The 17,236-nt window shown below is 39.4% G+C and overlaps 1 protein-coding gene across 3 annotated transcripts in view; it reads right to left on the bottom strand.

Annotated features, from left to right (window-relative positions):
* sbf2 (SET binding factor 2) overlaps window positions 1-17,236 on the bottom strand; it is a 151,052-nt gene that overhangs the window by 117,629 nt on the left and 16,187 nt on the right. For all 3 annotated transcript variants that reach the window (XR_005008102.1, XR_005008103.1, XM_036585844.1), the window contains exon 2: window positions 4,197-4,282. Coding sequence is in view for 1 of the 3 variants with exons in the window: in XM_036585844.1 (XP_036441737.1) it covers window positions 4,197-4,282 (86 nt within the window). In the remaining 2 variants the exon portion in view is untranslated. The remainder of the gene's footprint in view (window positions 1-4,196; window positions 4,283-17,236) is intronic.

Genomic DNA, 17,236 nt, shown 5'->3' with positions numbered 1-17,236 from the left:
TTATATGGTTTCTTCTTTGCGTTTTAGAGTTTTAACTTGCATTTGTGGATGCAGCGTCAAACTGTTTTCACAGACAGTGGTTTTCAGAAGTGTTTGAGTCCATGCAGAGATTTCCACGACAGAATCATATCTGTATTTACTGCAGTGCCACCTGAGGGCCCAAAGATCATGACCTGCAAATGCTGTTTTTTGGTCTTGTCCCTTGCATACAGAAATTTCTCCAGATTCTCTGAATCTTAATGATATTATGTACCGTAGATGGTGAAAAGCAAAAGGTCTTTGCCATTTTATGTTGAGAAACATTATTCTTGAATTGTTGCACTATTTGCCTGTGCAGTCTTTCACAGAGTGGTGAACTCCTCCTCATCTTTACTTCTGAAAGACTCAGCCTCTCTGAGATGCTCTTTTTGTTCCTAATCATGTTACTGACCTGTTGCCAATTAACCACCAGGTTAGCATTATACAACTTTACCAGCCTATTTTTGCCCCGTCCCAACTATTTTGAAATGTGTTGTTGGCATCAAATTCAAAATGGGCAAATATTTTTCAAAAAACAAAATTTCTCAGTTTCAACATTTGATATGTTGTCGTTTAAATGATTTGCATATCACTGCGTTTTGCTTTTATTTACATTTCGCCAACGTCCCAGCTTTTTTGGAAATGGGGTTGTATATACATTTCAGTGTATGTATGTGTATAATGTATAGTATTCTAACAAAAAAGCAAAGTAGAACCCAAGTAAACAACAAAAAATGTCTAAAATGGTGAAAAAAATAAAAACTTTTTCCTAAGAAGTCATCCAATAAATGTTACTATGTGCTTATAGTCACATTATAAAGTGCTCAGAATCAGGCTTGACCCAAATTATGCAATCCGTTGGCTGACCAGAGGCTTCGCCACCTGCTCCGAGGGCTGGTCTATATCTACTAAATGCAGCCCCTTTGACAAGCTTCGCGCAACCCTAAGCAATATACCCAAAAGCACCCAGCTGCTCTCTATTCTCCTTCCCACGCAGAGATTCACAGCGAAGTACAAGGGGAGCCTGAATGCGCCCAATCATGAGACAATCTTCTTAAGTCTTCCAAATGGGATTTAGTAATAGTCAGGAATGTCCTCTGTCTTACCAAGAATGCATCAGCTGCGCCATCAATAGACTTTGCTTATTAGTAATGAAAAATGCTTGTTACGGGGTGAATAATCTCTCAGACAAGATGAACACTGCGCCCTAGAACAAAATAGAGCCTAAATTTCACTGCTGTCGGAGCAAAACCTCGTATCTCCAAAATGGTAACTTTACAGGAGAAGGAAAAAACATACTTTACTTTTAATGGAAGTCAATGGAACCAGACTTTTTTACAAGCCATTCTGGGCTTGATCCATTCTTCATGAAGTTTACACACAATGTAAAGGACAACAGGCCTTTTCACACTGAAAAACAACAAAAAATGGAGATACAAGGTTTTCTTCCGACAGCAGCGATTTATGGCATTATAAAGGAATAATATGTTGAATTACCTTAAGACTAACATATGTTTGAAATTTACTGGTAAGCCTTGAAAAGCAGGTTTGAAAGATTAACTCTCAACATCTTCACATCCGCATGACTTCCTTGAATGTAATTACTGCCTGTCAGTCAATGCCAGAAGCGAATCTGCGCTGTGACCAAAGTGAAATTAAATTTGACATGAGAACGCCAGGCCAAAACTGTTTCATTTGAGGTTGAATTTGCTTCCAGTTCGCTTTCCAGAGAAGGTTGAGAACAAGAAGTACCGCAAAATGTTTCAGAGGAAGCCAAATATTGTAGGTAGACTTTAACACACAATGATGACAGATGAAAGGCAGCTTATTCCTACGCTGTCCAGCATGAAAAATGTTGATTACAATTGGATCTCCGTTTTAATGGTTGACGTCCACTCTGTGGGAGGGATCAAAGCAGAGAGGAGGCCCTCCGTAGAAAACTGTTAAGTGAAGTAAAGGCGTCTCAATACCTAGTCATGTTTTCAGGCTCGGGGCAGTTTTGTCTAAGTGAACAAGTACAGAAGGACTCACGGCCTGAGGCAGATTATGTGAGCTCCTGAACCCGAGGGCAGAAACTGGTTTACTGCTACTGTTGCTCTGGAGATTTACAGCTTGTTCTCCTCCGTCTCAGATAAGCAAATATTTGGTTCTGAGCTGGGATGATTTGTGCCTCTTGGTAATTGGTCCTCAGTCTGGAGTTTAGACCCCCCAGCTTGACCCAGAGACAGCAAGGGAGTGATCTCCCTGATACTGCCCTTATATGGAGTGCTAAGACACCCAGCAGAGTCATGACGATAAGAGGCTAGATGGGTAAAACCCTCCTCACAGAGAGAAAATGAGACAAGCGCATGAAATTCTCCCATTAGTGCAAATGAGAGGGGCTGGAATCAACTTTTGCGTAAACAACCAACAACCATTATGTATTTGCTGACAGAGGAAATGCAGATATGCATTCCTGAAGATGCGGAAAGTAGATACAACCCCATTTCCAAAAAAGCTGGGATGCTGTGCAAAATGTAAATAAAAACAAAATGGAATGATGTGCAAATCATTTAAACCCTATATTTAATTGAAAATAGCATAAAGACAACAGATCAAATGTTAAAATTGAGAAACAATAGACTGGTAAAGTTGTGAAATGCTAAAAAAACACCTGGTGGTTAATTGGCAACAGGTCAGTAACATGATTGGGAACAAAAAGAGCATCTCAGAGAGGCGGAGTCTTTCAGAAGTAAAGATGAGGGATTCACCACTCGGTGAAAGACCGTGTGGGCGAATAGTGCAACAACTCAAGAATAACATTTATCCATGTAAAATAGCAAGGACAAGGCCAAAAAACAATATTTGCTGGTCATGATCTTTGGGCCCTCAGGCAGCACTGCAATAAAAACGGACATGATTCTGTAGTGGAAATCACTGCGTGGGCTAAGAAACACTTCTGAAAGACACTGTCTGTGAAAACAGTTTGGCGCTGCATCCACAAATGCAAGTTAAAACTCTAAAATGCAAAGAAGAAAGCATATATAAACAGGATCCAGAAATGCTGCCACCTTCTCTGGGCCTGAGCTCATTTAAAATGGACTGCGGCGAAGTGGAAAAGTATCCTGTGGTCCAACGAATCAATATTTGAAATTCTTTTTGGGAATCATGGACACTGTGTCCCCTGGGCGAAAGACCACTCAGCTTGTTATCAGTGCACAGTTCAAAAGCCAGTTTTCATGATGGTATAAGCGGGTTATTAGTGCACACAGCATGGGTGACATGCACATCTATGAAGGGGCCATTAATTCTGAACGATATATACATGTTTTGGCAATATATGCTGCCATCCAGACTACGTCTTTTTCAGGGAAGGCCTTGATTATTTCAGCAAGACAATGACAAACCACATTCTGCACGTATTACAACAGCATGGCTCTGTATTAAAAGAGTCCGGGTGCTAAACTGACCTGCCTGCAGTCCAGACCTGACATCACTGAATACATTTGGCACATTATGAAATGAAAAACAGAACAAAGGAGACCCTGAACTGCTAAGCAGCTGAAATCCTATATCAAACAAGAATGGAAAACATTTCACTTTCAAAAGTGCAGCAGTGTCTCCTCAGCTCCCAAACACTTCCAGAGTGCTGTTAAAAAAGGAGGTGATGAAACACAGAGGTAAATGTGCCCCCATGCCAACTTTTTTGAAATGTGTTGTTGGCATTAAACTCAAAATGGGCACAGATTTTTCAAAAAGCTATAAAATTTCTCAGTTTCAACATTTGATTTGTTGTCTTTGTAGTATTTTCAATGAAATATTTTTTAATGCTTTAAAAGCGTCCCAACTTTTTTGGAAATGGGGTTGTATTTTTATGTGTCAAGATAACTGATTTCTCTTTACCCTTTTACCATGTATTTATTTATTTATTTTTTTTGGTGAAAAGAGGCCACATACATAGAGCTCTCTGTGATATAGCCTAAATGAATACAGCTAAAAGGCAAGAAGTGGTCCTACAGCTTCATTAAGTACAGTTCTTAACATGTTTGACACAATCAGAACATCATGACGAGCTTTTTAATCACTTAATCACAAGCAGGTGAGCATTACAGTATGACTGCCAAGACCATGCCAAAGCATGACACCAGCCTACTTCATTTATAACACCAGATCACATGTTCTAGGCAGGCTCTACTCACCATCTCCACACCCTGAGGGAACGCTGTGCCATCCCAGTCCTTTTTGGGGAAGCGCTGGATGATTCTGCCACTTCCCTCTCCTGAACCTGATGAGAAAAACAGATAAAGAGACACTAAGAATGAATCGTATATCTTTACAGTCAGCATACAACTTCATAGGTAATTAATTAACAAGTAATTAATCATTAATTACCCATCTAGAGGAAAAAAACCAAGTAGTTAAGCAATTAAATAAAGAAAGCAAGAGAACACACATTACAGGCATGACAGCAATTCTTACTAATCGAAATTACATTTTCCAAGGAACTACAAGGAGGCATGTCAGGATAATCCCCTCCACAAAAAGCTGTAATGTGTGATCACTATTCCAGATTTCACAACTGGCACAATCACTCTTCATGCATTCTTCCAGGTCTTGCTGAAGTCCAAAACCTATCATTTCCTTCCCTTCATGGAGACAGAGCTGTGTTTGTGTAGCTTAGAACCCCACTTTTCAATCCTGTGTCCCCAAAGGCTTGGCAACCAATGACATGCATCCATTTCATCCACCGAAAATATGAACAATTCGGGTTATTACTTAATGCACTGTCACAACATTTCTGCTTACAACAAAGATGTTTACAGTAAAAATATCATATTTAAGATTGCAATCAGAATGAGCTTCGACTTATCTTGTTGCAAAAGATACAAAATGCAGCTTATCAGGCTTGTGCTCACATGTTTCCACAGCACACTACTCTGCTGAACAAGGCTATTTCACATCATCTAAAGCACTCCTCTTCAGGAGTCTATAATGCGAATTATAAAACAGATAGTAAAATCTGATTGGCTGAGCTGCGTTCGAAGCTGTTGTAAAATCCACGCTATACCACGGCTACGATGCCTCACAACAACTGAACTCTGTATCACTGCGCCACGGCACGAAAAACACTTCTGCTGTTAATGGATTGATCTTTGACTCTAACGCTGATAAGATGAAGTAAGAACCCGTTTTTATTTAAACCGAGAGGCTGAAAACTTATTTTCTGATCTAGAACTAGGCTGATCAGCTCATCCACAGGCTAAACAGCTCCAACATTAATATCACAGGGTTGAATTACAGCACTCACGATATGATTCACTGAAAAACTGCAGTATAAAAGTCCCCGAATGTCTTACATGCTTTAAATAACCGTGTTACAGTCAGAAGTAGCATCAAACCCAGGTTGAATCCTAAACAGCTCTTTGCTCCCTAGCTAAACAGTGTATTGTGTAACATTTAAGTTTAGAAATTCTAGCTTCTGCTGTCAGATACTGCACTGCCTGTTGAGTATGAATGTAGATGAATCCCAAATGACCATTTTTAGCGATATTTTGCATTGTTGGGCTGCAGGAGTCAGTATTTAAATTCCTACATAGTGCACCATGTAGGGAGCAGGGAGCCGTTTGAGATTCAGCCCCAGCGTGAGAAAAGTGGCATCGTCAGACTGGCAGAAGACTTGTGGTGATAATTTGGCGACCAAAAAGTACTCATAAAGTGAAAGTATTTGCATTAAACAGTGCTGTGTTATCATATGTTCACCGTTATAAAACTAAAATTCATGAAATGTCTGCAGTTTACAGCGATTGACGACAGAACGTTCTTCTCATTCGGCGGTCAATGGCTGCTTAACCTACATTTCTTGGCAGAATACTTAATAATATGTCAAGTATTATTAATAATAACCAAAATAATTACCTAAAACATTGTGCATTTTAATATACTTTATGTTGGCCACTGTTTTTTAAAAGCAATAAGCCACTTGAGGCAGCGAGTTACTGCAATTTTATCATGGGGAAGGGAGTTTTAGGCACTCTGCTTCACGTCGTGCCAAAGAACAACCTTCCCCGATAAAATCCCAGTAACCCACAGCCCCTCATGGCTTATTCCTTTATTGAAATATTAAATTAAAATATCATCAGTTGTTTTAGGGCCATTGTTACTGATGCAAAATGTACTGATGATAGTCTTCATTTTAAGGGCCCATATCATGTTAAAAACAAACTTGTCTATAAAAGTAATTCACTTTAAATAAGTGAACATAAGTAGTGTTTCAGGTGTGGAGTGCTATATGACTGAGGCAGCCAATCAGAACAGAGCACATTTATATCAGGCTTAAAGGGACAGTAACAAAAACAGCCTGTTTAATTCCAAGCAGTGAAGAGAGGTTGGAATATGGTCATGTAAACGTGAATTATGACCATTTTTGGTACATAAACCACATAAATGTCATAAGTGGACCTCAAGAGAAAATTAAAATTCAAGAGAATGTAATGTAGATATGGGCCCTTAAAGTAAAGAGCACTGACAAACAGAAATCATTTAAACTACTGCCTTAGCCAGGTTATTCAAACTACTCAGTTCTTATTAGGTAAGATCTTTTTAGATAAGAGTAAACATAGTGGAGCTGACACGGTTTGGGAATTTAAGAGAACAGAACTTGCGTAAATCCCCATGATCGAATCTGAAGCTGGGAAATGAAACCTGGAGTTTTCATTTTGCCTAAGGTGCTGGAGTTTCCTGCAATTCATCACGCTGACTGAACAGGGAGGCTGAGGTAAAGACGCTTAATCATAAACTGACACAATATTTAACATGCCAAATTACCTGAAATGCCCTGTACTTGTGGGTTAAAAGGTTACCATACTAAGGTACCTCTGGGAACACAGTGGCTTGAGTAAAGACCATATACACGACTATAGGCTGTGACACAGGCCATTCTGAAGTCTTCACATCCAGTACTTTGCTGACTCCATCCAAGCTTTGCAACACCAGACCTTCCTCTTCTCTACAGTTTTGTTATCTGTACATTCTGGTTTGGACACTGACCCCTTGTGCACAAGTAGATGTTATATACCATGGTTTCTCAACCTATGGGCCACGGACCACCAGTGAGGCACCCTCTAGTGGTCCGTGGGCCTGTGCTCAGGGGGCGGCAGTAATTCGTAGTGGGCCACGAACTTCACTGGAAGTTATAAAACGTAAGCTAAAAACATGATTACCTTATTAATTCAATCTGAGAATTAAACATTTTCACGTTATAACGAAACTAAGTACCAACAGAGACGTACAAATAAAAACGTAGCAGTAGTGGCTAATTAAACATCATTAAGACTGAGACAACACAGACGCGGGCTCGCGGTGCAGACAGCAAACCAGAGACGAAGAAGTTTCTCAGGACGCTTTGTTTGGTTTGGACTTTTCACACCTTTTTCTTTAGTTCGCTTCGTTTTGAATTGACAAACACTCCACCCGTATTTGGGTCTGCTTCAAAGTGAACCTGTTCAGTTCACTGCTGACGGAAACGTGCTCTGTGATCAAACGAGGGAATTCATCAGTAAAGCTGTCTCTCCTTCTCTCTAGCAGCACATCGGCGCCGTACAGTCAGCATAACGACTGTTTTAACGACTGACTCTTTAGAAACTGAGCACAAGCTGCTGTTAAAAACAATAGACGAGCCATAAAATAACACAGAAGAGATGCGTTTGACTTCAACTCATGGATCGCGGAGCTTAATCTTGGTAATTTCGGGGGCCAATTCTAGAAGAGATGAATGCATGAATAACTTTCTCCAGGTCAAAAAAACAGAGAAAAGGCTAAAGCTTTGCAATGTTTCTGAGCTGAAAGAAGCTCCTCCTCACCACAGAGTTGATTTTTATCAAATCTGAGGTCTGAGTCAAAGACTTGCCTTCATTCAGCTGGAGGAAACTGATTCGGGTGGGTAAACAGGAATCTAACTAAATTATCCTTTAAGGAAACAGCAAAAATACAAAATTGCAAAAGCACTGTTCACTATTGTGCACAATACAAAAAAAGAAACTCCTAACAGCTACTTATATCAGAACTGAAAAGCTGAGAAATATATAATTCTCTTGCACACTAAAAACACAATACTAAAAACTAGGCTAACAACTCCAGCTGATGTTTGTCCAGGAAGAGTTTCTCTGTCAAACAAACAGGTTGGCACATCATCCACTCATGAGGAGAAGACCTCGAGTAGAAGATGAATAACCAAGTCAGAAGAAACAGAAAACGTTTCTCTAGTTACAATTCCTTTATTTTAAACTAATATAATTCTGCACTGTAAATAATATATTTTTTAAATGAATAGAAAAAAGTTGCTGTTTTGTATGAATGTTTATGGCTACGTATTTCTTCTCATGGGGTAGGATTTGATTAGTTTTGGCATGGCAGCCTACCTTTAGACGGCCACAGCACTCAAATTAAAAATATTTAATTTTAAAGCTTCGCAGATTTTAAAGAAAGTACGTACGATCATCATCTGTTCTGGCTGATATTCAAATTTTCAGCATTTTATTGAAAAAAGAAAAAGCCGTATTGTGCCACTTAAAAAATGACTGAATTCATTGAGAGTAAAACTGCACTCGAATATGAAATAACCCTTGAAACATCAAATAAAGGATTCTGAGAAGGCAGGAGAGGAATGAGTCACAGCCAATAAAAAATATTAGTTTGTATAAAATCATAATTCTTGGAATATTGTTAAAGAGTATGTGGAAGAAAAAAAAATCACGAGAGTTGACACATGCCAGATTATGAGAGTGGGAAAGACAGTCACGAGTCATACGATGCAGAACACGTTTTAAAGTTTTTTAAATGTGTAAAGACACAGCACTGCACACTTGCTTTCCTGACTTTAACTCATCTGTTATACTAAAGTTAAATGATATTCAAGGATGCACAACTGTGTGTTGAATATAATGTAATTATAACTTGATTGATAATCAAGTTATTCCACACTTTTACACTGTGTAATGCTAACAGTGAAGCCTGGTTTTGAGGCAGAGAAACAATGAGTTTATATTCAGGTCAAAGCAGGTAACGGGGTGACAACCGCGGCCTGTTTAAAGGTTAGCTTCAGTTCATACAGTAAAAACCAGGACAGGGACGAAGAGGTAAATGAGCTTTGGCTCTAGTCAGCAATTTCAGTCAAATATCTGATACGCAGGATGTTAAAATCTCTGAAAATTAGTAAATGTTTAAAGGGGCATTCCAGCCTAAAACTAGTGTTTAATATGTTATTTGTCATGTTATGCAATATTCTGCAGCGCAGCATCGCATCTTTCAGCCTCATCACTTTTACAAAATTCACAATTTAATAACCACATTTCCAAAAAAGTTGGGACGCTGTGCAGAACGTATATGAAAATACAATGCAATGATATGCAAATCATGTAAACCATACTTTTAAAAGAAAATACTACAAAAACAACAAATCAAATGTTGAAACTGAGAAATTTTGTTTTTTGAAAAATATTTGCCCATTTTGAATTTGATGTCAATAACACATTCCAAAAAAGTTGGGACGGGGGGGCGGGGGTGTTTACCACTGTGTTTCATCACCTCTTCTTTTAACAGCACTCTGTAAGCGTTTGGGCACTGAGGAGACACTGCTGTAGTTTTGAAAGTGAAATGTTTTCCTGTTCTTGCTTAACATAGGATTTCAGCTGCTCATCAGTCTCTTGTGTTGTATTTTTCATTTCATAATGCAGCAAATGTTATCAGTGGTGACAGGTCTGGACTGCAGGTGGGTCAGTTTAGCACCCGGACTCTTTTAATATGGAGCAATGCTGCTTAATACATGCAGAATGTGGTTTGTCATTGTCTTGCTGAAATAATCAAGGCCTTCCCTGAGAAAGACGTCGTCTGAATGGCAGCATATGTTACCAAAACATGTATATATCATTCAGCATTAGTGGCGCCTTTACAGATGTGCACATCACCTGTGCCATGTGCACTAATGCACCCCTATATCATCATGAATACTGGCTTTTTTTGGTCTTGTCTCTTGCAAACAGAGATTTCTCCAGATTCTCTGAATCTTTCAACGATATTATGTACCGTAGATGATGAAAAGCAAAAGTTCTTCACTATTTTACATTAGGAAACGTTATTCTTGAATTGTTGCACTATTTGATCGTGCAGTCTTTCACAGACTGGTGAACCCCTCCATATCTTTACTTCTGAAACACACAGCCTCTCTGAGATGCTCTTTTTGTACTCAATCATGTTACTGACCTGTTGCCAATTAACCACCAGGTGTTTTTTTAGCATTACACAACTTCACCAGCCTTTCTGAAACTTGTTGTCGGCATCAAATTCAAAATGGGCAAATATCTTTCAATAAACAATAAAATTTCTCAGTTTCAACATTTGATTTGTTGTTTTGTACTATTTTCATAGAAATATAGGGTTTAAATAATTTGCACTTCATTGCATTTTGTTTTTATTTACATTTTGCACAGCATCCCAACATTTTTGGAAATAGGCTTGTATAGTATATTCTTGCTCATCAACGTTCTTTTACTACAGTACCCAGCACATATTACTTAAATACAGTACACAACCAATAGGAATCCCTGTGGTGTCAACCAGTCTTTACTGTTAGCGTAATCACTGAGCTATAGGCTAATAAATATAACCAAGCTAGCATTACAGCAACTCTTACGTCAATCATCAAAAAACAACAAACAAAATCATAAACAAAACAGTTTCTAAAGATTCTATCAGTATTTACAAAATAGAGATGCAGTTCTTTTTTACTCTTTCAACCACTGAAAAGAAGCTAAACTGAGGTAGAGTATATAAATAGTCAGGCAGCTCCTTTGCTAACTATAGCTTTTAGTTTGTGGTCCTCCTTATATGATTAGTAATCTCTGTTGTTTGAGTAATCGATTCTTTCCACTGTAATGACAGTTGACAGTTACCACAGTTAAACATATTTCATTCAGCTTTCTAGTACTGACATTCGCTACACCAGTTAACCAAAAAATTAAACATTTCAAATAGCCAGTGCCTAAAAATTCACCCTAAAGTAGCTGTAGTTTTTCACAAGTTCCTCCCAACTTCAAGACAGTTCAGAAGGGCACTTTTATAGTGTTCAATTTGAAAGAACTCCCTCTAGGACTTCTGCGGCGCTGCTGCAAGATGTGACTAAACATGTTTACAACAGATTTAGTGATGGTTCCATTTTTCTATTTTGGTCTGAGTTTCCCTTTAAAGGAGTAGCTTGACCAAGAATGCTAACAATGCCAGTTTCTAACAATGAATGAAACCGAATAGCCACCAATTAGCATTACGCAAATGACGTCATTGTAATTGGTGGCTATTAGCTCTCATTCATTTGAGCCACATTAGCAATTTTGGTCAAGCTATTCTTTTAGAGTGGCAATTAAACATTCAGTAAATATTTAAATAGACCAAACCAAAAATTTAAACCCTGAGGTTGAAATTACTGCATTACTCATTGTAAACAGAGTATTTGCTGTTGGTCTGTAATTAAGCTAAATATAATCTCATTTTTGGCCAAAAACATAGATCTACATACACTGTTGGAAATAAAGGTTCTGTGCAGGTACAATTTTCGTTCATCAAGGTACGAACAATGTGAAGATACCTCAAAAGGTATTTTGTGTACCTTAAATAGGTTTTTCCAGGTGAAAAGTTCGTATCTGTACAATTTTCATAACCTAAGGTTTTAAAACAGAGCAATAAAATAAAAAGCCTGGAGGCGAGACGGGGTGTGTGGAGTCAGTACAACTTAGAAAATATCATTTCAGTGGATTATGGTACAGTTATGTTCCCTGACTAAAGGTACTGAGATGTAACTTTGAGGGTTCCACCTCAATGACAGTGTAGTACCTTTATTTTTGAGAGTGTAGCAATTTCAAAAACAGAACGGCGTCTCTTTTTTAATAGAAATAGAGAAACACCTGACAGAGAAACACCTGACAAAATAAAATTCAAAAATAATTTACATACGTCAATCAGGCATAACATTATGACCACCTCCTTGTTTCTACGCTCACTGTCCATTTTATCAGCTCCACTTACTATATAGGTGCACTTTGTAGTGCTACAGTTACAGACTGTAGTCCATCTGTTTCTCTGCATACTTTGTTAGCCCCCTTTTACCCTGTTCTTCAGTGGTCAGGACCCCCATGGACCCTCAGGAGCAGGTATTATTTGGGTGGTGGATCATTCTCAGCACTGCAACACTGACGTGGTTGTGGTGTGTTAGTGTGTGTTGTGCTGGTCTGAGTGGATCAGACACAGCAGTGCTGCTGGAGTTTTCAAACACTGTGTCCACTCACTGTCCACTCTATTAGACACTCCTACCTTGTCCGTCCACCTTGTAGATGTAAAGTCAGAGACGATAGCTCATCTGCTGCTGCACAGTTTGTGTTGGTCATCCTCTAGTCCTTCATCAGTGGTCACAGGACGCTGCCCACAGGACGCTGTTGGCTGGATATTTTAGGTTGGTGGACTATTCTCAGTCCAGCAGTGACACTGTGGTGTTTAAAAACTCCAGCAGCACTGCTGTGTCTGATCCACTCAGACCAGCGCAACACACACTAACGCACCACCACCACATCAGTGTTACTGTAGTGCTGAAAATGATCCACCACCCAAATAGTACCTGCTCTGTGAGAGTCCATGGGGGTCCTAACCACTGAAGAACAGGGTAAAAGGGGGCTAACAAAGTATGCAGAGAAACAGATGGACTACAGTCTGTAACTGTAGAACTACAAAGTGCACCTATATAGTAAGTGGAGCTGATAAAATGGACAGTGAGAGTAGAAACAAGGATAATAATGTTCATAATGTTATGCCTGATCGCTGTATGTGTGTATTTCATATAGTCTTTCCAGAGGGTTGCTGCTGAATTTTATAAGTGTGTCCCAATCTGATCAACTTCATTAGCAATTAACTTGCTATTTCTCACAAATGTGAATAGCTCTGTTCACTAGTTATGCCATATTGACAACTGGGAAATCAAAGCTTCAGAGGTGCAGCGTAACCCAGCATTAGTCTACTTAAAAGTTTTTATTACAGAACAATAAGCAACAGTTTTAAGCACATCAAGGACGCATAGTTATGGCAGCACACATGATCCGTGGACCACCAGGAGGAAATGCAGCCATTCTCTCACAAAGGACAAAAGAACTCACTTCAGATGGTGAACGCTCTTCTTCAAAGCCAGTGGTTTGGCCATTCAAATAACCCAGGTGAAAACAAAAAGTACATTGCAAGTTTTTTCCTGATGGATGACCATGGCAGCAAAACGAATTTTCCAATCACCTTCTGTCTTTCATTGAGCTGCTTTCATGCTCATTTTTCACACCGACTTTGACGTGGATTCTGCTTCCTGTAAACATGCTGAGCAGGGAATAGCAGTGCTGACTATTTTGTTTCTGAATTTAAGGACTTTCAAATAGGAAACTACTGGCTACAGTCAATAACTAAAATCACTACGTTGGTCTATGAAATTACAACCTATGACCAAAGTTATATTTTCTTCTTTAACCCTTCAAACTCCAAGAATCTGTGGGTTGTTACATATGTTCATTCTGTACTCTCATATCTACACACTTTACATATTAATTTTATAGTACTTACAGGCTATTTGCATGCTTTTAGCGCTTTGTTTTGTTAGTGCACTGATGTCTTTGCACTGTGTGTGTGTGTGTGTGGTTGCATTCAAAAGTTTGGGTTCCCTGGTCAAATTACGTTTTGTTCATTTTCTAGATGAAAATAAGTTGTGCAGCAAAATTTGAAAGCAGAAAATTAGACAAATACCATATTTAAGCTGGTCAACCTTTTGGTTCAAACTTTGGCATATGACTGTAGGTGTGCTTATTCTATATATATAATAATCCAAGTCCTATGGTTACTTATCAATCCAAACTTCCCTCCTGGGATTAACAAAGAACATCTATTTATTTACCATAAAAGTGAACAAACACTTTATACGGTTCATATTATATACATGTTCTTGCATTACTTTAAAGTGATACACCTACAGCTGCCAGACTTTTACACTACTCATGTATTTTCTTTCATCTGCTCATCAAATACAGTAAAACACAAAAAATAAATAACTAGTACTTAATAGCTGTTTTGACCACAAATTAAATAAATGAAGGACTTTTGCGCAGTACTGTATTAATTTACACATGCTGCCTGTACTGCATGTATGCTGCTGTTACACCTATAGAGGGTGATTCAAAAAAGATTTATCTGATTTTAAAATGATTTATTTGACTTGTAAATCATTACAGAACAATGTAGTAAACTGTAAATGGTTTAAATGAGCATAAAGTTTATTATGTAATTTTACAAGTGCTCAATATGAACCTCCTCCAGCTGTACGGACAACATCAACGCCATAGTCAAATTCATCCCGTACTGGATTGAGCGTGTCGGGTGTCGCTGCACTCTCGGCTCTTTCAGTGTGATTTCGGGGATCATCCAGTGTTGTGGAACCAACACCGAACGCTCTGAGCTGTTGGAGCTTCACTGCCCACGAAAATCACACTGCACAGTTATGACGGATTCACTCTTATTGAAGTGGAGAACACAGAACGCTTTCTGCTCAGGGTTCTCCATCTCCTTGCAGACTGAAGGGAGCCATCTTCCACTGACAGTCAGAAACTCTATGACCCCCTCTTTCAATTGGATTGTGATTGGTTCCTCGGCGCCTCACGGTTGTAAAAATATGGCGCTTTGAAATCGGATGAATCTTTTTGAATCACCCTGTATTTACCAATCAAGGACTGATAAAAAAACACTTTATCTTATAGTAATTACTGAAGCCTTAAGATTAACAATGGGAAAATTAAGAGTTTAAGTCTAAAATAACACTAGAAGAGAATAAGCACTTTGGACGGATGTTCTAACTCAAAAACAACCTTTGTGAAACGGAGAAAGTGGAAGTGAACTGGCTATACTCTAATGAAAGAGCCCAGAAATACACGAAGTCCTGGCTTATATTTCCCAAAGGAAAGAGAAAACCAGGCCTAAAACAACTGGAGACGTTCCGCAAGGCAAAACGTGGAAAGACGGGGACCGTTCTGGCAGAAGGCAAAAGCCCTGGATCAAAACAGAGCGAAGTGTTGATCCACAATGGACACCATGTGCTCCAGTGTGTTACAATGAGAACCAGAAGTAAGCCTCAGGTAATACTTGAAATTCTGAGGGCCATCATGCACAGCAGACTCTTCTGACTGGATGAAGACTAAAGCAAATAGAGATATCATATATTACACAGCAGCCTTGGTGTTTTAGCACTTCATTAATACTTTGAAAAGACAGGCTGCTGATTGATTCGTCTTTTCTACTGGAAAGTATCGCCCAGAAAATGGAAAAGGGCTTCAGAAACAACACGTGGACATCCACTCCAAGGCGCCTCCCATCAAAATAGGCACATGATGCAGAGAGAGAGAGAATATAGGCTGCTATGTTACATACGCATGGCTTATACCCTCAGTACTACATGCATCTCAAACCAGCTGTCAGCAGCTTCTTCAAGAGTTGACCTCTGAAGAACTCTTTGTGGAGCTGGGGAGCAATAAATCTCAGAGACAGTCCCCAGCTGTCACTGGGGCAACAGCCTGGTTTAGAGCTGTGGGCCACTGATGACAACACATTAGGTGTCCGCAGCCCACATTAACTGAAATCATATGGTCTAGTTCTGCAATGTAAAGGCAAAAGCATTCTTAGCATTCCAGAAGGTTCCACACCAAGTGTATATCACATCACAGGAGGCCTGGGCGATTGGGCGATGGCATCAGATATCGGCGATGATAGACGAGTGATGGTGATGTGTTAAAGTCAATGATCGCCGTTTCGCGAAATTCTTTCTGCTACACACTGTAATGCCAGTTTTACCGATCGTGCAGCTCGTCCTCTTCTTCTTATATTACTTTACGTCCCACGTGTCACACACATCAGGCCCACAGCACAATCCTATCCAGCCCGCCAAAGAAATTCAAATTTTCTATTACACAACAGTTAGTTCCGGCCACGCAAGCTGATTGGTTGAGAAGCGTTCTAATTTTGCCATAACATCACGTTTTTTTCACAAACACTGTATCACTCCACCGAGACGCCGTTGCTTATCAATGACTGACAGCTGTAGGAGACGCTCGAGCTATTTAAACGTTTTTACTTCTTACTTTGCCACAAACAGAAAATGGATTCATTTAAGATCACATCTGACCGACAGCCGATTTGGTCAGACTCTGAAGATGAGACGACACCAAATTCCCAAACTGTCATCACCACTGAGCAGCTTTTCAGTCGGTTGCTGTGACAGAAGAACAGCTAAACAACCTGGAATCTGCCAGAAATGAACCCAATACTATTCACCTACGGCGACTAAATCACAGCCGTGATGTTATTTCGCAATAACACTCCCTCTCATGTTCTATTGCTTAATTAATATTGACCTGTTTCACAATGCACTGCACTACAGTCCCCAACATGCACTGCAACGTAATGTGCGCTCTGAATCTCCTACCCCAGCAACAGTCTATGGGACAGTGGTTACACCTCAATTCTACACAATTCCACACCAGTCATATCTCCCCAAACACACTAACTGCATTTCAACCAACATGAATGCTTAACATCAGTTCAGCAGCTCAAAAACTGAGCCCGAGCATTAATGAACTTGCAGCAAAGAAAGGATGCCAGGTGTCTAGTTCAAGCAAATAGGTAGGTTTAAAAAACTGAGCTCCCGTGTTAATGTAATATTTCAAGGTCTACTACAGGGGCCTGTATTTTACTTCTGACGATTTTTGCATATTGTGAATAAACAATGGCCAGTTTCGGTTACAGCCCAACATTAATTAAAGGTGAAATAAACATTTTTTTCTCTGGCCCACAGATTTGTTAAGATTTTCTAATAAGGCCCTTTTACTGGTTGCGTTCGACACCCCTGCTTTAAATTAAGTTTAGCTTGAGTACATGGCACTGAAATTTAATGCCATCGTGCGTCAATGGCTGCGTTTACATACCAAGATTTTTGCCAATCTGATTGAATACGTGCCGATTACAGATGAGGACAGAGGTGTTTATTCTCACTCTACTCACTCTACGTCATTGAAAGATCAGAGCATAAACTTCGTCTCCTCTGCAGACCAGTTTCTGCTCCGCCATGTTGAACGTTATAAACTTTCACTATGACGCAAACAAACATGCACAGAACGTACTTAAA

The sequence above is a fragment of the Colossoma macropomum genome, unplaced genomic scaffold, assembly GCF_904425465.1.
Source record: "Colossoma macropomum unplaced genomic scaffold, Colossoma_macropomum, whole genome shotgun sequence".
NCBI classification, from domain to species: Eukaryota; Metazoa; Chordata; class Actinopteri; order Characiformes; family Serrasalmidae; genus Colossoma; species Colossoma macropomum.
This window is presented reverse-complemented; position numbering and strand designations above follow the sequence as displayed.